At 47.5% G+C, this 27,050-nt stretch overlaps 1 protein-coding gene across 3 annotated transcripts in view; it reads left to right on the top strand.

Moving 5' to 3' along the window:
• TLN1 (talin 1) overlaps nt 1–27,050 on the top strand; it is a 42,369-nt gene that overhangs the window by 8,066 nt on the left and 7,253 nt on the right. For 2 of the 3 annotated variants that reach the window (XM_044658790.1, XM_044658797.1), the window contains exons 2-43: nt 4,489–4,648; nt 5,007–5,104; nt 5,399–5,528; nt 5,635–5,787; nt 5,949–6,091; nt 6,247–6,374; nt 9,165–9,225; nt 9,880–9,984; nt 10,245–10,400; nt 10,821–10,922; nt 11,100–11,176; nt 11,677–11,857; nt 11,977–12,090; nt 12,193–12,301; nt 12,450–12,658; nt 12,885–12,983; nt 14,132–14,299; nt 14,549–14,843; nt 15,520–15,686; nt 18,175–18,303; nt 18,613–18,729; nt 18,886–18,999; nt 19,347–19,481; nt 19,939–20,067; nt 20,240–20,342; nt 20,475–20,683; nt 21,101–21,220; nt 21,507–21,704; nt 21,962–22,101; nt 22,265–22,358; nt 22,527–22,616; nt 22,711–22,833; nt 23,649–23,792; nt 24,230–24,391; nt 24,618–24,758; nt 24,889–25,070; nt 25,188–25,320; nt 25,624–25,725; nt 25,806–25,976; nt 26,083–26,232; nt 26,341–26,442; nt 26,525–26,644. In XM_044658790.1, the coding sequence (XP_044514725.1) occupies nt 4,519–4,648; nt 5,007–5,104; nt 5,399–5,528; nt 5,635–5,787; nt 5,949–6,091; nt 6,247–6,374; nt 9,165–9,225; nt 9,880–9,984; nt 10,245–10,400; nt 10,821–10,922; nt 11,100–11,176; nt 11,677–11,857; nt 11,977–12,090; nt 12,193–12,301; nt 12,450–12,658; nt 12,885–12,983; nt 14,132–14,299; nt 14,549–14,843; nt 15,520–15,686; nt 18,175–18,303; nt 18,613–18,729; nt 18,886–18,999; nt 19,347–19,481; nt 19,939–20,067; nt 20,240–20,342; nt 20,475–20,683; nt 21,101–21,220; nt 21,507–21,704; nt 21,962–22,101; nt 22,265–22,358; nt 22,527–22,616; nt 22,711–22,833; nt 23,649–23,792; nt 24,230–24,391; nt 24,618–24,758; nt 24,889–25,070; nt 25,188–25,320; nt 25,624–25,725; nt 25,806–25,976; nt 26,083–26,232; nt 26,341–26,442; nt 26,525–26,644 (5,733 nt within the window). In that variant the 5' untranslated portion in view covers nt 4,489–4,518. Of the gene's footprint in view, nt 1–4,485; nt 4,649–5,006; nt 5,105–5,398; nt 5,529–5,634; nt 5,788–5,948; nt 6,092–6,246; nt 6,375–9,164; nt 9,226–9,879; nt 9,985–10,244; nt 10,401–10,820; nt 10,923–11,099; nt 11,177–11,676; nt 11,858–11,976; nt 12,091–12,192; nt 12,302–12,449; nt 12,659–12,884; nt 12,984–14,131; nt 14,300–14,548; nt 14,844–15,519; nt 15,687–18,174; nt 18,304–18,612; nt 18,730–18,885; nt 19,000–19,346; nt 19,482–19,938; nt 20,068–20,239; nt 20,343–20,474; nt 20,684–21,100; nt 21,221–21,506; nt 21,705–21,961; nt 22,102–22,264; nt 22,359–22,526; nt 22,617–22,710; nt 22,834–23,648; nt 23,793–24,229; nt 24,392–24,617; nt 24,759–24,888; nt 25,071–25,187; nt 25,321–25,623; nt 25,726–25,805; nt 25,977–26,082; nt 26,233–26,340; nt 26,443–26,524; nt 26,645–27,050 lie in introns of all 3 variants that reach the window. The other variant, XM_044658804.1, reaches the window with a different exon arrangement.

The raw sequence follows: 27,050 nt of genomic DNA, 5'->3' as shown, positions 1-27,050 counted from the left end.
AGTCTTGAGCTGAGTTATCAAAACATCTCAAGCCCTTGTAAGTGGAGGGGTTTTGCTCCAAATGAGAATCTTGGCCTTGGAGGCCCATGATCCATCCCTACTTCTTGTTTCTATCTCATCGTCCTCATGTATCAGAGTTTTCAGATTCTAGCATAGTCCATTCCATACCCAAGGTCTTTCCATGTGTTTCAGTGCTTCCCAGGGAGTGTGAGTGGGAAGGAGATGGTGGCATAGAAAAGGCAGGGATTCGTTGCCTTCTTATTTGGAAAAGTATTACCAGTGTGTCTATGGGGTGGGGAGGGGTTGGCCAGCCCTAAGGTAATAAAAAATGAGGTAGATTTGAGGAGAATGGCTAGGAGCCCAGAGAACTCAATCCCATCTTTCCCTCATTCCTTAGTCACTTGGTTCCCATCCCCCTCCCTTGGACCTGACTAGGCAAGAGGGTGGGAGATTATGACTTCCTGCTTTTCACATCCTCCTTGACCCCCCACCCTACTCTGTATATGTATGGAGATTTTTTTGTTTATTTCTTATTTATTTATTTTTCAAGAGCTCCCACCAACTTAACTTCCCCCTGGGTCCCTTACCATCTGCTGAGTCCCTCAGCCCTGGACACATACTCTCAGCTCCCCTACGCTTTCAGTTGGCATCTCCCCAATTCTGAACTTCCAGTTCCCTGGTCCAGTCACAGATCTTCCTCCTCCCTCCCCAACAAGAAAAGGGGAAATGAGGCCTGAGAAGGAAGCTGGTCCCTGCTGATCACATCCCCAGCCTGGCCACTGACCACACCCAGGTCTTACCCTCAGCTTGGCCCAAGCACTGACCCCACCCTGATCTCACCCCTAGTTTGTCCAAGGAGCGGACTATACCCTGATACCATTTCTAGTCTTGACAAGCCACCTATCAATTGTACTCTGATCTGGCTACTGACCATACCAAGTGTGGCTCTTTCTCTTTTCTTTATTTATTTGGGTTTTTTTTTTAAGCCTTTACCTTCCATCTTGGAGTCAGTACTATGTATTGGCTTCAAGGCAGAAGAGTGGTAAGGGTAGGCAATGGGGGTCAAGTGACTTGCCCAGGGTCACACAGCTGAGAAATGTCTGAGGCCAGATTTTAACCTAGGACCTCCCGTCTCTAGGCCTGGCTCTCAATCCACTGAGCTACCCAGCTGCCCCTGTGGCTCTTTTTCTAACACTAAGTGGGTAAGTTGGGTAGTCCAAGGTCTCTTGGGCCCTCAAGTCTGTAAGGAGAAGAGGGAGGGAAGTAAAGTATTTCTATGTAGGAGGTGATTGGTGTGTTAAGATATAGTTCTGTTTCTCCAACTGTCTGTTGGATGTGTCTACCCAGATGCCCCATGGGCACCTCAAATTCTGTATAGATTGGAAGCTGAACTCATCTTTCCCACCATTAGCTTCCCCTCTGACTTTTCCTAATTTTCTAAAGAGTAGCACTAGTTTTGTAGTCACTTGGCACTTGAACTCAAAAACTCAGGATTATCATTGACTCTTCCTTTGCCCCTCCCTATCAAATCCTGTTCCTATCTCCCTACAGCATTTCTTATTAGTTCTTTCCTTCTCTTTCCAACTACTGTTACCCTAAATCAAATCCCATCACCTTATGCCTAAATTATAGTAGTAGTCTCCCAACTGGTCTCTCTGCTTCAATGTCTCCTTCCTTCTTATCCATCCTGCACACCATCCTCAGAGCAATCTTCCTGGTCACCACCTTGAAAATATCATTCGTCTATCAAACTCTTATGGTTCCCTGTTGCTTACAGTATAGAGTCCAAATTCAGTCTTGTGTTCAAGTTCATCAGTAATCTAGCCCTGGTTTTCTTCACACTCTCCCTGTGTATTTGCTTAAGACATACTTATAATAATCACTTCTCTCTCTACATTTCCCTATTATCATTAATCTCCCATGGGTTTTTTTATAACTACTTTAAATTTCAGCCATTATTCATGTCAGTCTTTATATGCACCCACCCATGTGGGTCTATTGATATCCCACCCATTTTAAATGTCATTTTTTCCATAACACTTTTTCTGATTGCCCCCAACAAGATATGATCTCTCCCTCCTCTGAACCTCCCCCAAACTTACTTTATGTTACTCTTTTTAAAGCAGTATTTTATTTTCCCCCTATTACATGGAAAAACAAAATTTCATTTTATTTTAAGTTTTGAAACACTCCCTCTCCGCCCTCCCCTCTCCCTGATATAGATTTTACATGTGTAACTTTATATTACTCTTGTATCAATTATTATACCCTACCTTATATCAGAATTATTTAGGGACTTCCCCTTCCTCCTCTACTTGAGTTTAAGCTCCTTGAGGGCAAGAACCCTACCTTATTCACATTTATATATCCAGCAGTTCTTAGCCCAATACCTTATATATAGTAAGCATTAAGTAGATGTTTGCCGGAGTTGGGATAGCAGCCCTGAATATATAGAAGACTGGGGGAATACATATATGGGAAGATATCTTGGTTTATGGGAAAGCGGCACTACATATGGAGAGAAGGTGTCCTTCACACACATATGGGAAAATGTCAGGTCATTAAGTGTAGAAGGGGGCTAGATTGATTTGGCCTAGTTCCTCCCCTTGCCCAGTGCAGTCCTAAATGAGCCTCCCACAGCCTGAGGCCGGATGTGTCAGCATCTAACCCGAAGGGCTCCCCCCCCCTCCCCGCCTCCCCGTGGTTAAGACTCAGAGGCCAAATTTGGTAACAGACACTAAGCATAACTCCCCCAGTCCTGTCTACACTTTCTGACTTAGGCTTCCTCTATCTCTGCCTTTCACATATACACATGATCTCCCCTCTCTTTCCCTCATTTTCTCTATTTTTGTCTCCCCTTCTCCTACCCTCTTTCTCTCCCTGTCTCCCTCTCTGCACTGCTTGTACATTGTGTACCCCCACTTTCCCCACCTCTCCTCAAGCACACACACATTCCATTCCTTGCTGGGTTGTGACACCTCCCACCCCCCACCCCCCATTGCCCAACTCCTCTGGAATTCAGCTCTGGAATGTCTTGAGGGAGGGGGATTCCCTGGAGGGGGGAGGAGAAAGGAGGTAGTGCTAAATGGGGAAGGATGATGGGAAGTAGCTCTCTGGACATAACAGTCTCTAAGGAACCCTCTAGGCCTTCCCTTCTCAGGGTTGCATTCTCCTCTCCTCCCATCATAGAATCCTAGATGAAGAGCTGAAAGAGACCCCAGAGGCTGTCTAATCTAACCTTCTCATTTTTAACATGAGGCCACACAGATAATAGTCAAAGATGGGATTGAAACTGAAGCCTCCTGACTCTATTCAGTGTTCTTTCCACCACCTTCTTTTATCATATTCAGTAGGGAAAGAGGAGAGAGAGGGGAGCATGACTCAGTTCTCTTATCGGGGTCTCACCAGAGGTTTTAGTGGTTTCCTACCCAAATGATGGGGAGTCTTTGTGTCCGGAGGAAATTGGAGTATGAGAGTTCACATTTTCAGACCAGGTTGAGGAGTTCTTTCCAGAACTGCTCTGAATTTTGCCAGCTGCCTGCCTCTCTGAATTGCTCCAGTGTGGTCACTATCCCCACCACCAGGTTGGTCTAAATGCAGGGAATTGGTTCCTCAGGGATGAAGGTGGGAGGAGAAAGGGAACTGAAAACAGGATGGAGGGATCTTGATAGAAAGATAGAGAGAGCAAAGGTCAAGGTTAACACTTTCTCCTTAGGGACCTCTGGCTTATTTATAATCCAGAAATAACTGGTGAGTCCCTTTCCTACAGTAGCCCAAAGCTCAATTCTTCCCATCATTTGTTGTCCCTCCAGAATTCTCCCTTTCCCCCCGTGATTACATGTCCCCAAATTGCCCTATTGCCTATCCTCCCAGACCGTCTCCATATAATTTCCTTCCCCAGATCATTACCAGCCTTCCATCACCTCCCAGTTCCTTACCCCCAAATCCTCCTACCATCTACCTACCTGCATACTGGTTTACCTTGGGTAGGGGTCATAGCAGTAGGAAATTTTTATTTATTTATTTATTTTTACTTCAGCCTGTAGTCACATATCTCCCTTAGATATGAGATGACCAATCATTGCACAGAATTTGATTATGTCACTGGCTGCCAGGAAGATTCTTCCCTCTGAGAAAGAACCCTGTGCTACCTGCCACAGTCAGCATCCCTGGTCTGCCTAGAAAAAATAGCTGAAACACCCCAAAGACTAGATGTTGAGACTAAGCCCTTCAAAACACTGAGCAACAGACTTTAGGCTGGCTTCTTTTTCTGGGATATTTTAGAGCTTTTCGTTTTAAGATATTCTTCAGAGTTTGGATTATTTAGAGAGTTTTTTGTTGTTTTGTTTTGTTTTGTTTTTTACTTAGAGAAAACAGCCTTCCTACCCTGCCCTCTCACATTTTCTACCACTCTCTCTCCACCTCCCTACTCTCTGTTCTGATAATATCCCCCACCCATGGAGATGACATCCCATTACTGCCCAGCAGGTGTAGCCAGAAAGAAGAGAAGCCGCCAACATGGTTGCACTGTCGCTGAAAATCAGCATTGGGAATGTCGTGAAGACAATGCAGTTTGAGCCATCCACCATGGTGTATGATGCTTGCCGAATCATCAGAGAGCGTATCCCAGAAGCCCTAGCTGGCCCTCGTAAGTCTAAGCACTGGGTGGAGGAAAGCAGGGACATCCAGGCTAAATTCTGGAGCAATTATACACAGCTCCTTCTACCCCACCCCCAGTTCTTTTCCAGTGGGCTCTCCTTTTTTGCTTCCCCAAGCAAGAAGGGATTGAGTCCTCCTCTTGACTATATTATTATTACCCTATTCCTGGCATTAGATTGTAATATCCCTGGGACCAGGGAATGAGAAAATAATAGGGGTAAGGAACAAACCACATCCTACCACCATCAGAGCAGTATACCATGGAAACATCTGTAGTAGAAACATTTTGGACATGGGAGGGGAATTCTAGGTGAGGCTGGTTTGGATTGATAAATCTTCTCTTCTAGCCAATGACTTTGGGCTGTTTCTGTCCGATGATGACCCCAAAAAGGGTATCTGGCTGGAAGCTGGAAAGGCCCTGGATTACTATATGCTTCGAAATGGAGTGAGTATCTCTGATGTCCAAACCTTTGTCTTTGAAACCCTACAACCTTTTCTCTAGCCTCCCTTTTGATCACTGTAAGCCTGACTAGAGCCAGACTTTGACTACCTCCATGTGCACAACCATCTCTGAACCCCACTCTGCTACAGTCTGTATTCATTTATTGCCTCTTTGGTCCTCTTTGTACAAACTGATTTTTACATTTTAGATACTGAAAAAAAAAAAGTTGCCCCCTTCTGCTGCCCTACACCCCATCAAACAAGTTAATATGCTGCCTTCTTCTCTGGCCCTCCCCAGGACACCATGGAGTATAGAAAGAAGCAGCGGCCCCTAAAAATCAGAATGCTGGATGGAGCTGTGAAGACTATCATGGTAGACGACTCTAAAACCGTCACCGACATGCTCATGACTATCTGTGCCCGAATAGGTAAGAGGGTAGGTGGGAGGAGAAAGAAACTGAGCAAGGGGCAGCCAGCCACCTATCTATCACCTCTGCAGCTGCCTTCTCACCTTGTGAACGCACTCCTGCCTAGGTATCACCAACCACGAGGAGTATTCCCTGGTTCGGGAGCTCCTGGAAGAGAAGAAGGAGGAGGTGACAGGGACACTGCGGAAGGATAAGACACTGTTGAGGGATGAAAAGAAAATGGAGAAGCTGAAGCAGAAACTACACACAGATGATGAGCGTGAGCAGTAGGGGAGGGGCAGCTGAGGCAGAAGGGGAGAAGAGGGGCTCCTGGAGAGTTAGGGAAGAGAAGAGCCATGGGACAGGAACTACACTCAGGAGCCAGCCTGGTGTCAAGGTTATCATAGGTCTCACTGCTGAAGAGGGTATCTTTTCACTCAGTGAACTGGCTGGATCATGGACGAACGCTGAGGGAACAGGGTGTAGAAGAGCATGAAACATTGCTTCTTCGAAGAAAGTTTTTCTACTCAGACCAAAATGTGGATTCCCGGGACCCTGTACAGCTGAATCTTCTCTATGTACAGGTATGAAAATAGGGGACATAGCTGGTAGGGAAGAGGGATGCAAAGATAGTCAGCAGTGGCACTATTAGAAAGGCAATTAATGCCTTCTAGGTGAGCAGTCCTGGCCTGAGGATTCTTTTCCCAGCCTAACCTAAATGCCTTCTTGTATTCTTTAGGCACGAGATGACATCCTGAATGGCTCTCACCCTGTCTCCTTTGACAAGGCCTGTGAGTTTGCTGGCTTCCAGTGCCAAATTCAATTTGGACCTCACAATGAGCAGAAGCATAAGCCTGGCTTCCTTGAGTAAGTGCTCCCTATTCTGACATTAGGATGTATGGCCTCCTCCAAGTAATTCTCAGTCATAGTTTGGGCTTCCTTTCAGACCCTTTCTCCTCTCCCTTGGGCCCAGAGACAGGTGTTCCTGCTCCCAATAGGGATTTGGGGGATCCCTAAAGAAAAGGAATACTACCTTCCAGACTTTTCTTATCCAGAACCTTTTCAAAGTAACACAACAATAGTAACTATAAGGACTCAATCAAGCATTAAACATTGACTAAATGCCTCTTCTATGCTAGGTACTTGGGCACTAGGATAGGCAGTAGGGATAGAGTCCTAGCCCTCAGAGACAGCGGGCATCTATCTATATAGATGTAAGTAAAATAGATACAAGGTAACGGGGTGGGGGAGGGATAATGACATCTGGAGACACGAGAAAAGATCCCATGGAGAAAAGAGCACTTGAGCTAAGCAAGTCTTGAAGAAAATCAGGGATTCCAAGAGACTCTGAGAAGAAAGGCAGGAATGAATTCCAGACATAATGGAGAGCCAGTACAGTGTAGTGGTAGCAGCTTAGTGGCTCAGTAGATAGTGCTGAGCCTAGAGTCAGAAGATCTATCTTCCTGAGTTCAGACCTGGCCTCAGACATTTAACTTAGCTATGTGACCTTTGGCAAGTCACTTAACCCTGTTTGCCCCAGTTTCCTCACATATAAAATGAGAAGGAAATGGCAACCCACTCCAGAATCTTTGCCAAGAAAACCCCAAATGAGGTCATGGAGAGTTGGACACAACTGAAAAACAACAGATGCTGTGTATGAGGCTCAGTAAAAAAACTGAGTTTAGTTGAACCATAGAAGTTGCTGAGAGGATTAATTTGTAATGTTTGGAAAGGCAGACCTAGGCTAGGTTGGGAAGATCTTTACATGCAAAACAGAGAAGCTGTTGTTTGATGTTAAAGGCGTTAGGGAACCACTGGAGTTTACTGAATTAGAGGGTCACATGGTGAGACTTGTGCTTTAGGAAATTGACTTTGGCTGTAGGAAAGATAGATTAGACTTGACAATAGTTTGGGCAAGAGGTAATGAGGTTATAAACTAGAGTGGGGTTAATAGGGCCTGTGCTTAGGGTTAAGAAGGATGAAAACCTAAGTATGCATATAGAAAGGAACAAGTAGTTAGAGACAAAATGAAGATTAGAGAAAAGGAGTGGTTGAAGATACAAAAAGAAATAGATGATATTAGGGAGTTGCAGGATGAGAAAGATGCTTGTGGTAAATGGCCTTAGATTTTTTGATAAAATAGGAAGCAAAATACCTGAGAGGATGGGGGATGATTGAGTGAGGGGCTTGAAGAGAGAAGAAAAGTTTTGGAACAGCCAGGAGACAGAATCAATTAGGAAAAGGGGAAAAGATTGTCTTGCTACTGTGAGAACCCAGTTGGAAACAGAAGAAAAAAAAACAAGCTCAGAGAAAGTTATGAAATGTCTTAGTTTCACAATACAAGTTATTCATAACACACATCTTTTCTGCTACAATAATTGAGGGATTTATGATTTAATGTGTTCCTTCTACACCTGTAAATTATAACCCTTTTACACCCAAGAAGATGGTTTATGTGTTGCTATAGGTTAAAAAAATACATCCCTAGACCAACACTCTGGCAGTGAGGCTTTCTACAGCCTAGCAAGGCTGGTCCGTAGATTACAAATACACACACACACAGTCCTCTGCAGGGCTCCTACTCGAAGAGCTTCCAACTTTGCAGGACCCACCAAAGTTTTCATTCTGTTGGCATAGACTTCCAGAAATTTCAATCAGCTCCATTCCATTAAGAGACCTTAGAGTGGAACTATATTCCCCATAATATAAGGATTTTCTTAAATAGAAGTGGTGCTAGACCTCTTCTGCCTCAGCTCCACTGTACTCTCCTCTTCTGAAAGCTCCATCTCAGGTTCCCTTTCATTCTCCCCAGTGCACTGGATCCTGAAGTTGGGGAGAGATGGCAATCAGATGTCCATGGCTGCTTCACATTAACAGTGAGCCATGGAAGGATAGGGAGGGTTTGAACAAAAGCTCAGTCTTCCATTCAGACACCAGAGTTTTTGTTTTTTTATAAAGCATAGGTCCAACCTTGTTCACTCCCCCACTTAGTAAACTCCTTTTGCTTCTAGGATCAAATACAAAATCCTTTGTTTTGCCTTTCAGCTCCAGGCATTCTCTCTGGTTATCCCCCAAGCCTGGAATGCTCTCCCTCCTACCTTCCTTTAAGTCTCAACTAAAATCTCATCTTCTACAATAAGCTTTTCTTAATCCTCTTAATTCTAGTGCCTTCCTCCTTTAATTATTTCCTAGTTATCCTTTATATAGCTTATTTGTACATAGTTGGTTATTATCTCCTCCATTAGACTTGTAAGCTCCTTGAGAGGCAGGGAGCACCTTTTGCCTTTTTTTTTTTTTTTTTTTTGTATCCCTAGTATTTAGCAAGGTTCAAATGTTTTTTTAAACCCTTACATTCCATCTTGGAACCAATACTATGGTAAGGGCTAGGCAAGGGGGTTAAGTGACTTGCCCAGGGTCACATAGCTAAGAAATATCTGAGGCCAGATGTGAACTCTGGGCCTGTTAATAAATGTCTATTAATTGACTCTTAGTTAACTCTATTTCAGAGGAAGCCCAAGCTCTGTCTGTCTTGTTTCTTCAGAGAGAAAGGCTTTCTCAAAGTGTTCTCCTCACATGCACAGCAAAGGGCTTTTCCTTTTCCAATCTTTCCCATTCCTTCCCTTCTTTCTGACCCATCTTCCCCTTTTTTTATTGTAGCCTGAAAGATTTCTTGCCCAAGGAATATGTGAAGCAGAAAGGTGAACGTAAGATATTTCAGGTAAGGGGGTAGGTCTATTTAGGAAGTGCTTGTGAACTCTGTCTTAAACTAGTCTCCCACTACCTCCACTGAGCTCACCTCCAGGCCCCATTGCTCTTGGAGGCAGCCAACCTAGACTTCTACTTCTAACTCCACCTCTAATTTGCTGTGAGATCTTTGATACTTAAATTGTCTATATCTTAATTTCCCACCTATAAAATGAGGATAATAATACCTACCCTACATGAGGTTGTTGGAAGATCAAAAGAGAACATGGTAGTGAAAGCACTTTGAAGAATATAAAACACTGTACAAATGGAAGGTAGTGGTATAATTAATACCTCATGAGACTACCCATTCAGGCCTTCTTTCTGTCCCCTCAGGTTTACCGTTTCCCTCTTACCTGTTATCCTTGCATAACCCCTTCCCTCACTCCCCAGCCACCCCACACACATTTTCTCTCCATGACCATATAAAATATTTAGGCTCCTTGACCATTCTTTTCTGGTCCATCATCCCATTGTTTTCAATCCCTCTGATCCTCCCCATCCTGGCTCTCCCTGATCCATCAGTCCCTCCTCTTGTCCCTAAAACATCCTTCCTTCATTTCATTCCTCCCCATGAACCTTTCAACTCTCCTCTATGCCATCACCCCTCATTTCCCCATACCCATAGGCCCACAAGAATTGCGGGCAGATGAGTGAAATTGAAGCGAAGGTGCGTTATGTGAAGCTTGCCCGCTCCCTCAAGACGTACGGTGTTTCCTTCTTCCTGGTCAAGGTGAGTTCTGAACATCCCTTTCCATTGCCTGACTGACTTCCCACTCTTGTTTACCTTCCTCATCCTCTGGGAAACTCCCAGTCATTTACTTGCCTCCCTTTCAACTCTAATCCATCAAAGTCCTGCTCCCCATACTGAGCCCCTCCCTTTTATGTGGGTCCACCTTTGCTCTACTCTCTCCCTTGCCACTTTACCTCCACCTCTCAATTCCTTCATGGCTCTGCATCTGACCTCTCACTTGCCCTTCTGAATCTTGACAGGAGAAAATGAAGGGTAAGAACAAGCTGGTTCCTCGGCTACTGGGTATCACCAAAGAATGTGTGATGAGAGTGGATGAGAAGACCAAGGAAGTGATCCAGGAGTGGAATCTTACCAATATCAAGCGCTGGGCTGCCTCTCCAAAGAGCTTCACCCTGGTGAGGGGTCATTGGAGGGTGGAGGAAGTCTCTGGAGACCCCCAGAAGAAAATGCTGGAGTGATTGGGAATGGGAAGAGTACCAACAAGAAGAAAGCTCAGTTGGGTCTGTGCCTTTCTGGAACAGGTCAGGGTTCTAAAGCAAAACCCCAAAAGGGAGAGAATGGACATGAAAGTCCTCTAGATTGGTGGAGCCTGAAGGCTTTGCAATTTCAGCAAGAGGCAGGACAGTTAGGCTAAAAGATAACGTTTACCCACAGTGGATACATATGAGTTCCAGGGAATGAGGAAGTAAGTACTGTCAGCACTAGAGGGGTCTGTGCATCCTATCTAGGTTTGGGGATTTGAGAAGCCCCCCACCCCTGTCTTCTACTTTGTATATACCTAGGGTTTCTCCTGAACACCTACATTCTGCCCCCAGGACTTTGGAGATTACCAGGATGGCTATTATTCAGTGCAAACAACAGAAGGAGAGCAGATTGCTCAGCTCATTGCTGGCTATATTGACATTATCCTTAAAAAGGTGAGGACTTCCTACCCTTATTTCCACAAACATGAATCTTCTACCTTCTATGATTCAAGGAGCCCAAGATCTTGGGGAACCAAGCTAGTAGGGTCTAGAAAAGAAAATCTCTACTTCCCTTCCCCTCCCCTTCTTTAACTGATCTGTCTCTTCCTTGGGGCTGCTTTTTCCTTACAGAAAAAGAGCAAGGATCACTTTGGCCTAGAAGGAGATGAAGAATCTACCATGCTGGAGGATTCAGTGTCTCCCAAAAAGTATGCAGTGGGGGGAGATTTGGGGGAGAAACCCCATATTTTAGGGGGAAGATATAACTATAGCAGCTATAGGAAGGCAGATTCCCTAGAATGGTTATAGCCATAGTGTTGGAGTCTGAAAGGGACCTTAGAAATGATCTAAGCCAACATCTTCCTGAAGTATGAATGCCCTCTATTGCACAGAGATGGTTGTAGTGAGAAGATGATTTTTCCTATAAGGTTAGAGGTGGGAGGGAGGTTGAATATCTAAGATTATCTCTTCCCTATTTCCCCAAATTTCAGCCCTTAATGATAGAGTAGCATAGTGAGAGACAGAAGTGAGACACACTCTGAGAACCCCAGACCACTCATATCCCCAGCTCTAATGATTGTATAATAGCAGTATCACTGTTGGAAGGATGAGGCCTGTTTTCTGAATCTTTTGTCATACTTCCTGCCTAGTTACATTAGAGTGTGAGGTGCCAGTCAAAAGTTTGTCTCTTCCTTCACCAACTTTTCAGGTCCACAGTCCTGCAACAGCAATATAACCGGATAGGAAGGGTAGAACATGGCTCTGTGGCCCTACCTGCTATCATGCGTTCTGGAGCTTCTGGCCCTGAGAACTTCCAGATGGGCAGCATGCCACCTGCTCAGCAGCAGATCACCAGTGGCCAAATGCACCGTGGGCACATGCCTCCCTTGGTAAAAACACCCTTCCATATCCCTGTTTTGTGCTTCTTATGGCCATTCTTCTCATCTCCTTGCCTGCTTTGCTTTTCTCTTCCATATCTCTTTCTTTCATCCTTTCTCTTGTCTTTTAGACCTCAGCCCAACAGGCACTTACTGGTACCATCAACTCCAGCATGCAGGCTGTGCAGGCAGCCCAGGCCACCTTGGATGACTTTGAGACTCTACCCCCACTTGGCCAGGATGCTGTGAGTATAGAGAAGGGCCTAGGGACAGAAGGGTAGATGCACTTGAATTCCAGCAAGGGAGCTTGAGCCAAAGGTGTTTCTTTCTCTTATTCTCTTGCTTAGGCATCCAAGGCCTGGCGTAAGAACAAGATGGATGAGTCGAAACATGAGATCCACTCTCAAGTGGATGCCATCACTGCTGGCACTGCCTCTGTAGTGAACCTGACCGCAGGTGGGATGGTTAAGGATTTTGAGTCTGCTTAAGGATGTGATTGAGTGGACTGGGGGCAGAGGAGAGCAAATTTTACTGTGTTTTCAACTTCACCTCTTCCCTGTCAGTTTGCTGACTACTCTGTCCACATGCTCCTTTCTGTGCCTAGGAGATCCTGCAGAGACCGACTACACAGCTGTGGGCTGTGCAGTGACTACAATCTCCTCCAACTTGACTGAGATGTCCCGTGGCGTGAAGATGCTAGCTGCTCTGCTAGAAGATGAGGGTGGAAGTGGGCGGCCCCTATTGCAGGCAGCCAAAGGCCTGGCAGGGGCTGTATCAGAACTGCTGCGAAGTGCCCAGCCGGCTAGTGCTGAGGTCAGGGACTGGAAGGTTTGGATGGTATTAGGCAAGGCATGGACTTGGGGTTGTATCTGAATTGGTACTTGGCACCTAGTCAGCAATGGCCGTGCTTAGTTAGGGGTTAGAGATTTTAAGGAAGGAAGGAACAGGCTATTTGGATATTGAACACAGGGCTGGGGTTCAGTGTCTTGTGTTTTGCACAGAATGTGGGTGGCATCTGACCAATGTCTGATTCCCTCAGCCCCGTCAGAACCTCCTGCAGGCTGCTGGGAATGTAGGACAGGCCAGTGGAGAGCTTCTGCAGCAAATTGGAGAGAGTGACACTGACCCCCACTTCCAGGTAAGTTACATCAGACTCTCTGAATATTACCCCTAGCCTCTTATCAAGGAGAATGGCCCCTATGCCCCTAAATCCCAACCCTTGCTTCTGATGGGATGAGCCCCTGATACTTGCTTTCTGACCCCTAGGATCCAGCCCTTAAAATATTAATTTAGCCCCTATCCTTCCTACCTGTCTTGTCCTCATCATTGGGGGCAGCTTTGACCCACTCCCACCCCTACCTTTTAGACCCAACTCACCTCCAAACCTATTTCTTCAGCTGACCTTTTTTCCCCAATTTCCCATGCAGATGTTTGCGCCCAGAGGGTCTGGGGTTCGATTCCCCTCTGACCCCCCCACGGTAATGGCCCCCTAGCCTGGGCCTTCTCATTTCTCTTCTCCTTGAGCCGTATACACTCGACTGATATTGCCTCCAGACACCCACCAAACCATTTCCTAATGGGAGGAGGAAGAAAGGGCAGAAAATAATGAGAGAAAAGGGGAACCAGGCTCAGGAATTGGGGAGGGAAAGAATGGAATAAGGGAGGGGAGTGAATGGGACTTTGCGCCCTCAAACAGACAAGAGAAGGGAAAGATGTGCTAGAGGCAGGAGCAACTGCCTCCTGCCTTCCCATCCACATACATACACAACACATGTCCCTACCCCCATCATCATCCGAGTGTATCCGCCTCATACATCTTTCCCTTCGGTTTGGGGTCTTCTAATGATAGAAACTTTTATCTCCTTGGTGTGAGTTTTCTCCTCTTTGAATGGGTTCTGTCCTGCTCTAGGCTCCAGGTATTGCTTTAGGGCAGGGGTTGGCAACCTTTTTGGCTGTGAGAGCCATAAGCGCCACATTTTTTAAAATGTAATTTCATGAGAGCCGTACAGTACTCACAGTGTGCACTCCCGTAACAGTGCCTGAAAAAAATTGACTTTATGGCTCCTGCAGAAAGAGCCATATCTGGCCCTCAAAAGAGCCAGATATGGCTCAAGAGCCATACGTTGCTGACCCCTGCTTTAGGGGATGCTCTGGTGGCTGGTGTTTTCTGCATACTATCTTATGATCAGGGTCAACAGGGACATCGATCAGCTTCTACCTTGGGTGCCTTGAAATCATGGGTCAAGAGGTCTAGGTAGGACCATACCAACTACTGTTTCTCCACAGGACATGCTGATGCACCTGGCCAAAGCAGTGGCCAGTGCTGCAGCTGCACTGGTTCTCAAGGCCAAGAGTGTTGCCCAGCGGACAGAGGACTCAGGGCTGCAGACACAGGTTATTGCTGCAGCTACACAATGTGCTCTCTCCACATCCCAGCTTGTGGCCTGTACCAAGGTGAGTCCAGAAGGATACTATCAGCTCCAAGACGAGGCAGGTAGTAATGCCAAGGACTCAATCCTGTTCCATGACCTCCCCCTTTCCCACTCTTTCTTTGTGGTCCTTTTCAGATGGTCCCACCATTTCTCTGGGACCTCCTAACTTCCTGCTGCTGTCCCTACCTATCAGCCCTGAAGAATACCTTAAAGTTTCACAGTTCACATTCCTTCCTTCAGCCAGTGGTCCTGATGCCCAATCTGTCTGCAGGTGGTGGCGCCCACAATTAGTTCACCTGTGTGCCAGGAGCAGTTAGTGGAGGCTGGAAGGTTGGTGGCTAAGGCCGTGGAGGGCTGTGTGGCAGCATCCCAAGCTGCCACAGAAGATGGGTCGCTGCTTCGAGGCGTTGGAGCAGCAGCTACTGCTGTAACCCAAGCCTTGAATGAACTGCTACAGCATGTAAGGGCCCATGCCACAGGAGGGCGCCCTGCTGGACGCTATGATCAAGCCACGGACACCATCCTCACTGTCACTGAGAACATCTTTAGCTCCATGGGCGATGCTGGTGAGAACACCTGATGAAAATGTCACCACCTCAATCCTTAGATCTTTACCAAGTAAGATAACCCACCCTTACACCCCCAAGGAACACAGTGAACTTTTCCAAGATCCCTACTAAGGACCCTCTCCTGACATTCCCAGGAAGACCTCCTCTGGTTTCAAGCATATAGAGATCCTTAAGAAGACCACTCATTCCTCTGTCCCTAGTTATCCCTAATAAGTTCCCTCTGAAGATCTTTAGTGATATACCTCTCTTCCTCTACACTACCCACCCCATCCCCAGTTTTCCCATAAAGTCTTTCAGAGGCTCTTCCTCTTCCCAGTTGAAGAGGGACCACCTGCTACTTCTATAAAATGGAGGGATTGGACTAACTGGCTTCTTAGGTCTTTCCCAGTTCTAAATCTACAGTCTATGACTTTCCCTTTGATATCTACCCTGGAAACTTCCAGGTATATTCCCTGAGACAATTGAGACTCCCTCTTCTTCATGAAATGGATTTTAGGTCTTCCCAACCTATGCCAAAATCCCATACTTAAGGGGAAAATGGCCTCAGGAAGGTCACTTATGAGAACAAACCTCCTCTCAGTTCATCTCCCCTGTACTTTCTCAGAAAGTCCTTTTTCCCTTTGTCCCCTGGCTCCAGCCTCCCTATGCTGAACCACATCCCTGACCCTTTCAGGAGAAATGGTTCGACAAGCCCGAATTCTGGCCCAAGCAACTTCTGACCTGGTCAATGCCATCAAAGCCGATGCTGAGGGAGAGAGTGATTTGGAAAACTCACGAAAGCTGCTCAGTGCAGCCAAAATCCTGGCTGATGCCACAGCAAAGATGGTGGAAGCTGCCAAGGTATTGCTTCAGGATTCTAACAGGCAACCTCATTGGGCCATTTCCTGTAGGCAGAACTCTAGCCGTCCTGGGAAAGAAAATAGAGGGCAAAAGAGAGGCAGCCCTTGATCTGAAGTAGGCCTGCTAAGAAAAGATAGCCCACCTCTTTCAGGGGGTCTGAGATACAAGGCCTCAAGTCTAAGAAAAACAGACTTCCTAATAACAGGTCTTCCCATATGGAACACTTTAGTGTTCAGGGAGTCCTTTCTTTCACTCCAACCCAGGAAAGGAACGCATAGATTATTATCCTCATTCTGCATGTAAAGAAACATGCACAGAGATTAAGTGGACCTGACAAAATAGTATGAGCAGTCTACTACACATTCTGCTACATTTACTGTGTTTAGGAAGCAATATAATTGAAGGGGAAAGGGTGACTATTAAATGTAAGGGAGGAGGGAGACTTAATCTCCCAGGTAGCTATTTAAGACTATAAATTGTAGAGAAGATGCTTCCTGCTTTGGTAGAGGGAGTTTCCTCACCTGGGAGATCACTATACCAGTGAAATCACAATCTCTGTCCCTAACAAGAGAATACTCACTTTAGTACTTAAAGAATGTGGAAATGTTCTTTCACCTGTACAGATCAGAGTCCATCTTTGCATGAGTGGTTGTTCAATTGTGTCTGACTCTTCATAACTCCATGGACCATACTGTCCATAGGATTTTCTTGGCAAAGATATTGGAATGGTTTGCCATTTCTTTCTCTAATGGTTTAAGGCAAACAGGTGAAGAGACTTGCCCATGGCCATACAGCTAATGAGCATATGAGGCTGGATTTGAACTGAGGTCTTCCTGACTCTAGGCCCAGCACTGAGTTACCTAGCTGCCTCTTCCTTGCATGAATAGACAGTTTAATGAGCTGTGGACCAAAAGAAAAAAGAAATCAGTCATGTGTTGGTCTCCCCTCTAAAGAGGGACCTCTCCAAGCTTGGGGAGTCTGGTTACAAAGTCTGCCCTATATGGTCATTTTAGCCAGAACTTTTTCTCTGCTAATATAGTCTTCAGGAACCTCTATAACAAGATGAGACCTCGGGAGATGGCAGCTTTCCTGGAGGATTATGGGAGCAGGTCAAATGAACCAACAAACTAAAAAAAGGGGATGTTTACAAAAGTTCTACAAATTCTCACAAGGAAGCCATCTCAAACTGAGAGCCTCCAGACTACATAAACCTCTGGGGACAGGTTCACTCCTGGTCACATTTCCCTACACCCCCTGGACAGACTCATCTGTACTCTTCTTAACCACCATTTCCCATGGTTCCTAATTGTAGGGTTTTTTCCTGTTATATCCACTGTAGAATGAGAACATGTCTCTTGGCTTTTTTCCCTACCCCTATATATAAAGTAGTGCAAAGGCTTTCAGATTCTAAGGGTTTTTACTCCCAATAACCCAGAAGAAGAACATGGAGGGGAGAACTGATAAGACAACCCTAAGAGGCTTAATGGGAAATGAGTGTTAGGAAAAACATAGCAAACAAGGGGAAAGTTACTAGAGAATTACCAGAAGTTTCACTGTTGGAGTGATCCCTGTTATTCATTAGACTGTAAATGGAGCCAAGCCTAACCTCTCTCACATCCTCTCTTGGCTACCTCACTTGACTCATCCCTTTGTCTTGTCCACTTCTGAGAGCCTCTCACTCAATACCGATAGTGATTAAGACTGGATACTCACACAGCCCATTTTTTATATCCAGGACTCTGTATAAAGCAGAGACACGGGACCATGGGTGCAAGGTGGCATTGTGGTATAATAGAAGCCATATAGAACTGGGGGTCAGTACACAGGTTCTGGTCCTGGTTCTTCCACTGCTAACTATGTGACCTTGAGTTTCTTCATTTATAAAATGAACTATCTGAATTAGGTGTGTGGTTTTAAAATACATGACCTCTAGGGCTCTTCCAGCTTTGCCATTCTAAGGTTTTATAAATGAGATTCACTTAACATTTCAGGAAATGTCTTTTCCTCAGTACCTTCCCATTTCATGTAGGAAGGTTATCTTAGGACGACATGTGTGTCCTAACAAAACTGTGCCCAGTCCTATCTGCTTGGTTTTATGGGAGTGGAGGGCTGATGCTCCTTCCTCCCTCCTTTGGGGATGTGGAGATGGCCTCCTATATATCCCCTCTATCTTTTTGCAGATTCTCTAGAAAAATCTTTTAAGGAAAGTGGTGGGACCTGAAGGTAACAGTGTTAGGTTGTTAGCAACTATAGTTGCTAAGGCCTGAAGCTTAGTCTCCTTGGGTTTCCTGGCACCTTTTCTTGCCAGAACAGGCAGGATCCTAAGGCCTTTATTCTAGGGATACCAACTAAAGGAATGATAGATTGAGGGAGAATCCATCAGTGAAGACTTCATGGAGGAGGCAGGTTTTGAAGCAGGGCAGGGGCATGGATGGTCAGAGAGATGTTACTGGCAAAGTAATAATTTCTGTTTATCCATATATCTCAGGGGGCAGCTGCTCATCCTGACAGTGAGGAACAGCAACAGCGGCTTCGAGAGGCAGCAGAAGGCCTGCGCATGGCAACCAATGCTGCTGCCCAGAATGCCATTAAAAAGAAGCTAGTACAGCGACTGGAGGTCAGCAGGGAAGAGAGGGGGTTCATGGGGGTGGGGGAGAACACAGAGAGGTAAAAGAGGAACTGTGGAGGGGGAGGGAGGGAGAGGAAGGCTTGGGCATGAGAGATAGGGGAAGACACAAGGAAGGAGAGCAAAAGAAAAAAGGAGAACTTGAACAAAGGAGGAGGCAGAAGACAGGAAGACATGGGGTATTTGGAGAAACCAAACAGTGGTCCCTGAGAGGGAGGAGGCACATAACGGGATAGATTGATGGGAGGTTAATAGAAAGGTCACCAGAAAGTACTCATCTGAACTGCTTTCTCCCTACAGCATGCAGCCAAACAGGCTGCAGCCTCAGCTACCCAGACCATTGCCGCAGCTCAGCATGCAGCCTCTGCCCCCAAGGCCCCTGCAGGCCCTCAGCCTCTGCTCGTGCAGAGCTGCAAGGTGAGATCCCAGCAAGCCTAGGACTAGGAAAAAGGACCAAGGGTGGTCTCCTTATGCCCCATCTGGAATGAGAGGGCTACAGTAGTCTTCTGCATCACTCACTGAGAAATAGAATTGATGAAATTCTCTTGTCTCTGCCCTACTCCCACCCCCCAGGCTGTGGCCGAGCAGATCCCACTGCTGGTGCAGGGCGTCCGAGGAAGCCAAGCCCAGCCTGACAGCCCCAGTGCCCAACTTGCCCTCATTGCTGCCAGCCAGAGCTTCCTACAGGTTTGGAACCATCTCTTCTTGTCATTCCACAGCATGCCGAGTACTCTCCCTTTCCTCTTGCCCCTTGAGACTCCTTTTACAACTGCTTTCCCCAAGACCCAAACCTCCCTAGAACCACTTTCTATATACTCCCTTCAAATTGTCTCTCCTTTAAGGAAATTCAGAGCTTACTCTGTGTGTTTTCCATAATGTAATACTGTCTCCCTACCCCAGAGAAAGATGGTATCTTCACTCTAGGTCCTCTCTCCCATGAAGATGGTGTCCTCAGTGCCTCCCCTACCCTACCCCTGAGGAGAAGAGTATCTTGGTCCCATTGTATCTCCCTTATTTCTCTCTCCTGCCCCCAGCCTGGAGGAAAGATGGTAGCAGCAGCGAAGGCTTCAGTCCCCACAATTCAGGACCAGGCATCAGCCATGCAGCTGAGTCAGTGTGCCAAGACACTTGGCACTGCCCTAGCTGAGCTCCGTACTGCTGCCCAGAAGGTATGACAGGGATTAAGAACATTGGTTGGTGCATGGGGGGCAGCTGGGTAGCTCAGTGGATTGAGAGTCAGGCCTGGAGAAGGGAGGTCCTAGGTTCAAATCTGACCTCGGACATTTCCCAACTGTGTGATCCTGGGCAAGTCACTTGACCCCCATTGCCTAAAGAGAAAAAAAGAGAGAAAAAAAAAAGACCATTGTGCATGCTGGGGGAAAAGATAGAGAAGACTTGGTGATGTTGGGGAAATGCTGAGATGCGTAAGATTCAAAATAGAGAAAACTGGGGACCTGGAGATTTCATTGCAGGGTTAAGGTCAAGAGGAGTAGGGAGGGTAAACTAGGAGAATGGGGGGGTAGGGGGAGTATTCCAAGGCTTCATTGGGCATCTTTCCCAATGTCTGACAGTTTTACCCCCACAATAGCCCTCTCCCTTCACCCATAACCCCCCCTCTCTTTGAAGGCTCAGGAGGCATGTGGTCCCTTGGAAATGGACTCTGCATTGAGCCTGGTACAGAGCCTGGAGCGTGACCTGCAGGAAGTAAAGGCAGCAGCTAGAGATGGCAAACTCAAACCCCTCCCTGGGGAGACGGTAAGAATGACTACATCATAAACTAAATTGTGCTCCAAGTCCCAGATCCTCAGATTAGACCCTCAATTTCCTCTCAAATCTTTCAGATCATACTTCCAATTCTGACTCGCCAGTTCTTTTTGCCTTGGAGACCATAGAGTCCTCCTGAGTCTTCTCGATCTCTCTCTTCCAGATGGAGAAATGTGCACAGGACCTAGGGAACAGTACCAAGGCTGTGAGCTCCTCTATTGCCCAACTCCTAGGAGAGGTAGCCCAGGGCAATGAGAACTACGCAGGTATGGATACAGGAGTGATCAAGGAAAGTAATGATGAGAGAAAATAAGACCAATGTGACTGTGTGAGAGTAGGTCAGTGAGGAACAAAGGGAGAAGCCAGGGTTCTGGCACAGATCCTATGTCTTCTTCTAGGCATAGCAGCTCGAGATGTGGCAGGAGGACTACGGGCATTGGCCCAAGCAGCAAGAGGTGTGGCAGCCTTGACATCAGAACCTGCAGTACAGGCAGCAGTGCTTGACACAGCCAGTGATGTCCTGGACAAAGCCAGCAGCCTTATTGATGAAGCCAAGAAGGCAGCCAGTCGACCTGGGGACCCCGAGAGCCAGCAACGTTTGGCCCAGGTTAGGCACAGGGCAAGGGCATTCATCCATTGTAGGTCACTGGCCAACTCCTTCCCCAGTCATATTGATATAGGCCTATCCTTTTGAAATAAGAAGCATCTACAGCCCCTCCTTCCTGCTATGACTTAACTCACAGACAGATAGACCAGTGGACAGCTCCCCTAGTCTGTTTAGTGAGAAACTGGTCCTCCAATGAACTGACTTCCATTTGTCCACATTTTTGGTGTTTGTCAAACTATGATGAAGGCCTGGCTAAGTACTATAGAGTAACATTGGTGTGGTTCTCTCCCAAGTTTAGGGCAGTTTCTTCAGTACCATTTGATTAAACTAACTTCAGTTTCTTTCTCTCTAGAGCTCCTTACCTGCTCAGAAGTCCCTAGAGTATTGTCACAGTAATAATCATCTTTCCTCCTTCAGGTGGCAAAAGCAGTGACACAGGCTCTTAACCGTTGTGTCAGCTGCCTACCAGGCCAGCGTGATGTGGACAATGCCCTGAGAGCCGTTGGAGATGCCAGCAAGCGCCTGCTGAGTGACTCAGTGAGGAAGGGAATTGGGTGGGGGAGCAGAGAGGCTGACAGGCCCCAAACCTCCAGTGCACTGAGGCTCCTTTTCCTCCCCAGGGCCTCCATTTTTCTCTTCTGCTTTCAAGCCCCATTTCATCTCCCTCCAACTTGCCCCAACTTCTCTCCAGTAAGATGCAATCACCTCTTGCCCATCATTTCTTCTCTTATTTTCTTTAAGTTCTCTCTCTTTGGACTCCCCAGTTCACCTTTCCCCTTACCCAACTTTCATTCCTCAACCCCTTTGACATGTCCCCCTCCAGCTTCCCCCAAGCACTGGGACATTTCAAGAGGCTCAGAGCCGACTGAATGAAGCAGCTGCTGGACTGAACCAAGCAGCCACAGAGTTGGTACAAGCCTCCAGAGGGACCCCCCAGGATCTGGCTCGAGCCTCTGGCCGCTTTGGACAAGACTTCAACACCTTCTTGGAGGCAGGCGTGGAGATGGCTGGACAAGCTCCGGTATGGAAAAGAGAGGATACAATGACTGGGACCACAATTTTCTCACCTGAATGACCATAAGATGGGAGGGAAATGTCTGAATAGAAGTACCTATGGGAGATAGGTTGCTGCTCCCCATACCTTATATACCTGTGCCCTTCCCCAAGAAGCCCAAACCCCCTATTTGTACCTTACACACTCATACACTTTCCCCATAAAGGAAAGGATAGGACCAGAAGACATGTGACACTCCCCCTTCTCTTTCAATCTTTGGACAGAGCCAAGAGGACCAGGCCCAAGTGGTATCCAACCTGAAGGGCATTTCCATGTCATCAAGCAAACTACTATTGGCAGCCAAGGCCTTATCCACAGACCCTGCTGCCCCTAACCTTAAGAGCCAGCTGGCTGCGGCTGCCCGGTGAGGAAGAATGAACAGAGGGGGGATAGGGTCAACACTAGATGTGGATGTGGTGGTGGGTCAGAGAAGTCTAAATCCAGCTAAAATCTGGTGGAAGGACAGGACAAGGCCTAAGAGGAGACCCAGCCTCTTAGGTCTTGTCCTGTCCTTCTCCCCTTCAAAGGGCTGTCACAGATAGCATCAACCAGCTCATCACCATGTGTACCCAGCAGGCACCAGGCCAGAAAGAGTGTGACAATGCCCTTCGGGAGCTGGAGGTAAAGACTGCCAGTGGATGTGGTTAAGTGTTTGGGGAGGGAGAGAGGGTGTCTTTTGGTGTATAAGGAGTTGAGGATACTGAGGTTTAAGGTGGAAATGAAATAGAGGATAGGTTAAAGAAGTTAAGGCTCTCACATGCCACTGTTTCTCTTCCTACCCCACCCCAGACTGTACGAGAACTCCTGGAAAACCCAGCCCAGCCCATTAATGATATGTCCTACTTTGGCTGCCTAGACAGCGTTATGGAGAACTCTAAGGTATGTGGGAAAGGACCAAGGAGGAGAAATGGGCCGGGAGTTAGGATCTATCCTGTCTGTTCTCTGATGGTTGGATCTGATATATGTTCCCTAGGTCTTGGGTGAGGCCATGACTGGAATTTCCCAAAATGCAAAGAACAGCAACCTACCTGAGTTTGGAGAGGCCATCCGCACAGCCTCCAAAGCTCTCTGTGGCTTCACAGAGGCAGCCGCTCAGGTAACCTTCCCTGTCCCAGCCATAACGGGTCCTAGAGCCAGGCCAAGGACCCTACTGCCCAGCCTACTACCTGAATCACCCCCACCCTCAGAGCCCAAGGACCCAACAGAAAACTGGCATCCTGGGACATTCCCCAGCCATCATAGTAAGGTTGGAGTTGACATGGTCACCCCAAAGCTTTGTTTTCACCCAACTATTAGTATCCCCTTGAGTCAGGTCTTTATGGACCAAAGAGCTCAGCAGCTCCCAGCCATAGACTCACAGACTCTGGGGACAGATACTACTGCCCCCCACTAACACATAAAAATGCAGTAATAATAATAATAAAATAATAAAAATGCAATAAAAATTAAAGTTACAGCAGTAAAGTACATGGTTATTGTTTGCACAGAAAATTCAAATGGATATAATACAGACTGATTTGAAAAGAAATTTAAGCACATCATTGCAATAATTTCTTGATTACATTTCCACTCTTACCAATCATTGCTTGGCCTTGATGTAAACAACAAGGACTCGGTGTGAAAAACGGTGACATGCTTCCCTCTGGACCTTTCCTTTGGCACTAAGCATCAGGGCTGCTTCACTTTGAGACAGAGAATTTGCTACTGCAGTCAAGTTACTCATCCTTCCTGTTCCTGGAATCTTAGAGTTGCTATTAAAGTCCCTTTGAAGAGAATTCTGAAGACAATTCATTAGTTAATTAAGCCTGGCCCTTATCTTTCACTCTGACCCTTCCCCATTCTCATTTTCCCCCCTTTCCTTTCATTGCTCACTCATTATCCTCTAACCTTTCTTTGCCTTTCTACCCCCAGGCTGCATACCTGGTTGGCATCTCAGACCCCAATAGCCAAGCGGGACAGCAGGGACTGGTGGAGCCCACCCAGTTTGCCAGAGCCAACCAGGCAATTCAGATGGCCTGTCAGAGTTTAGGGGAGCCAGGCTGCACCCAGGCCCAGGTAACTTGGGAAGGACGCTGGTGGTAAGCAGGCAGGAAGGTGGGTGTTGGCCCTAGGGATGATAACCCATAGAAAGAATAGGGCAGCACCAGCCAAGCAAAAGAAGGAGCCTAGGAAGAAGGAACAGCCTCTTCCCGCTTCTAATCACAATGCCTTCCAGTTAGTGTCCATTTGTGTTCTCTGTCCTATCTTCCATCATTATAAAGAAGGGGTGATTAGGCGCCTATTACTGAAGTCTTATCCATCCTCTAAAAGAGAGGAAAGAAAACCCTGGTTTCTTTTCTTGCCCTAATTAACTATGAGACCTTGTGCAAGTCATCTTACTTCTGAACGCTCACTTTCCTCCTTTGCAAACTGAAGGGGGTGTACTCGGTCATTTCCTAGATCCTCTGATTCCTTGTTCCTTATGCCTTCTCCATGGATGTCTGTGTCCCCAGGTGCTCTCCGCAGCCACCATAGTGGCTAAACACACCTCTGCACTGTGTAACAGCTGCCGTCTGGCCTCAGCCCGAACAGCCAACCCTACAGCCAAGCGCCAGTTTGTCCAGTCAGCCAAGGAAGTGGCCAATAGCACCGCCAACCTTGTCAAGACCATCAAGGTTTTCATGACCATATTCCTCCCAGGCCTCCTCCCTTGGTCCCCACCCAATCTCCTATCTCTTCCTATATTTACTCTTTGTCACCGGACTTGAACATCTGTACCATTTTTCCTAACTTCCCCTCTTACCCAGTCCCACCTGTCCCAAAAGTACTTTAAGATGGGGGAGAATATAGACTTTGTATGCCTTGTTATAATGCCCCAAACTCTGCCTTCACCTCCCTCAGGCACTGGATGGAGCTTTCACTGAGGAGAATCGGGCCCAGTGCCGAGCAGCCACAGCCCCCCTGCTGGAGGCTGTGGACAATCTGAGTGCCTTTGCAGCCAACCCTGAGTTCTCTAGCATTCCTGCCCAAATCAGCCCTGAGGTAAGGTGGGGAGAAGAGAGAAGCATTAGGGTGGAAAAGAGCCTGGGCAGGTGGCCTCCTAGGATTCACTCATCTCTTTTCCCGAGCATGTTGCTCTCTAGTTCTCTAACCACCCTCTCCTTTCTCCCAGGGTCGAGCTGCCATGGAGCCCATAGTGGTCTCAGCTAAAACGATGTTAGAGAGTGCTGGGGGACTAATCCAGACAGCCAGGGCTCTAGCAGTCAATCCTCGAGACCCCCCTCGCTGGTCAGTACTGGCTGGACACTCTCGTACGGTCTCTGATTCCATCAAGAAACTCATCACCAGTATGAGGTAGGATCTCATGGGGGAAAGAGGAGGTGCTTCATTGGTGCCCCAAAGAATGTAGTGACCTGTTGTGGGAATGTGGAAATAGGAAGGGTATGACTTGAGAGGACATGGCCTTCCCAGGGACAAGGCTCCAGGCCAGCGGGAGTGTGAGGCGGCCATTGCAGCCTTAAATAGCTGTCTTCGTGATCTGGACCAGGCCTCCCTTGCTGCTGTCAGCCAGCAACTTGCACCTCGAGAGGGCATCTCACAAGAGGTGAGTTAGAGCAGGCCATGAGGTAAGGTGTCAACATGGCACCCAGAGGAGAGGAGGCTGGGAGGAAGGAGAATGGGGCAAAATGAGAGGGGCAAGTCCAGTGGAGGGGGGAGAGTAGGAGAGGTCAGTACAGACCTGGGGGTCAGGGTTTGAGACCCTCCAACAGACCAAAATTTTGGGTCTTCTTTCCAGCTTTAACCCAAGTTTTCTCCATCCATCCCCCTTAGAGGACAGAATCATCCATCTTTCTCCCTGTGCTGGGCCAGTAGTAAGTGCTAAAGTTGCCGGGCCTTTCCTTTTCAGGCCTTGCACACTCAGATGCTGACTGCAGTACAAGAGATCTCCCACCTCATTGAGCCGCTGGCCAGTGCTGCCCGGGCTGAGGCCTCCCAACTGGGACACAAGGTACTTGGGGAGTGGGAGTCAAGGGAAGGCTCCTGGGATCTTTCCTGTCCGGGCTGACTCCTACCCCCACCCTGTCTCAGGTGTCCCAGATGGCCCAGTACTTCGAGCCACTTACCCTGGCTGCTGTGGGTGCTGCCTCCAAGACGCTAAGCCACCCCCAGCAGATGGCACTGTTAGACCAGACCAAGACCCTGGCAGAGTCTGCCCTCCAGCTGCTCTACACTGCCAAAGAGGCAGGGGGCAACCCCAAGGTATGTGGAGGAAGAATAGGGGATGGGGCCAGGGGCACTTTGAGGAAGTAGAAGGACCCTTCTCATTACTTAACCATCTGTTTTTTCCCTTTCTAATCCCAAACAGCAAGCAGCCCACACTCAGGAGGCTCTAGAAGAGGCTGTGCAAATGGTAACAGAAGCCGTGGAAGACCTGACAGCCACCCTCAATGAGGCAGCCAGCGCTGCTGGTGTGGTGGGGGGCATGGTGGATTCCATCACTCAGGCAATCAACCAGGTATCTTCATTGGTGGAGTGTAGGGCAGCCAGTCTGGACTGGCCTTGTTTCCTGGCCCAGCCAAAGGCAAGGTCTGAAACTCTCCTGTTCCCTCCCCCCATTTCCCAGCTGGATGAAGGACCAATGGGAGAGCCGGATGGATCGTTTGTGGATTACCAGACGACCATGGTACGAACAGCCAAAGCCATTGCAGTCAACGTACAGGAGATGGTGAGTGCAGGAGACCCCAGGAGTGAGCCTAGGGAAGGGCAAGGAGAAATGTATTTTGCTATGACTTCTCCTCTTTCCCCAGGTTACCAAGTCAAGTACCAGCCCAGAGGAGCTGGGCCCTCTGGCCAACCAGTTGACCAGTGATTATGGCCGCCTTGCCCTTCAAGCCAAGCCTGCAGCCATGGCTGCTGAAAATGAGGAGGTGAGCAGAATAACCACTGGGACCCTAAGTGAGGGTCCCTCCTCTCTATGGCACTCCTTCCATGTGCCTTGTGTACCACCCCCATCCCAGAGCAGCAGGCTGGGGTTTCCTCCATGCCATTCTGACTACCATGAGAGGATTTATGCTTCTATTTTGAAGCATACCCCCATCCTTTTGGGGGGGAGCTAAATACTCCCAGGTCAGTCATCATGAGGGCAACAAGAATGCTTTTTGCTACAAATAAAGAATGATCTGGACATGCCCAGAATCCTCAGGTCCTCAGCCACTGGGACAAAGTGGAGACAGCCCAGTCTGGGGCTCATCTCACTTTTAGAATTCTTGTTTCTGGGCCCTTCTCTCATCTCCATGCCATTCTGAGCCCTGGGCTTTCTCTCCCTTGTTCCCC

The sequence above is a fragment of the Gracilinanus agilis genome, chromosome 1 (assembly GCF_016433145.1).
Source record: "Gracilinanus agilis isolate LMUSP501 chromosome 1, AgileGrace, whole genome shotgun sequence".
In the NCBI taxonomy this organism is placed as follows: Eukaryota; Metazoa; Chordata; class Mammalia; order Didelphimorphia; family Didelphidae; genus Gracilinanus; species Gracilinanus agilis.
The sequence above is the reverse complement of the archived record's forward strand: the minus strand, read 5'-3'. Positions and strand labels throughout refer to the sequence as shown.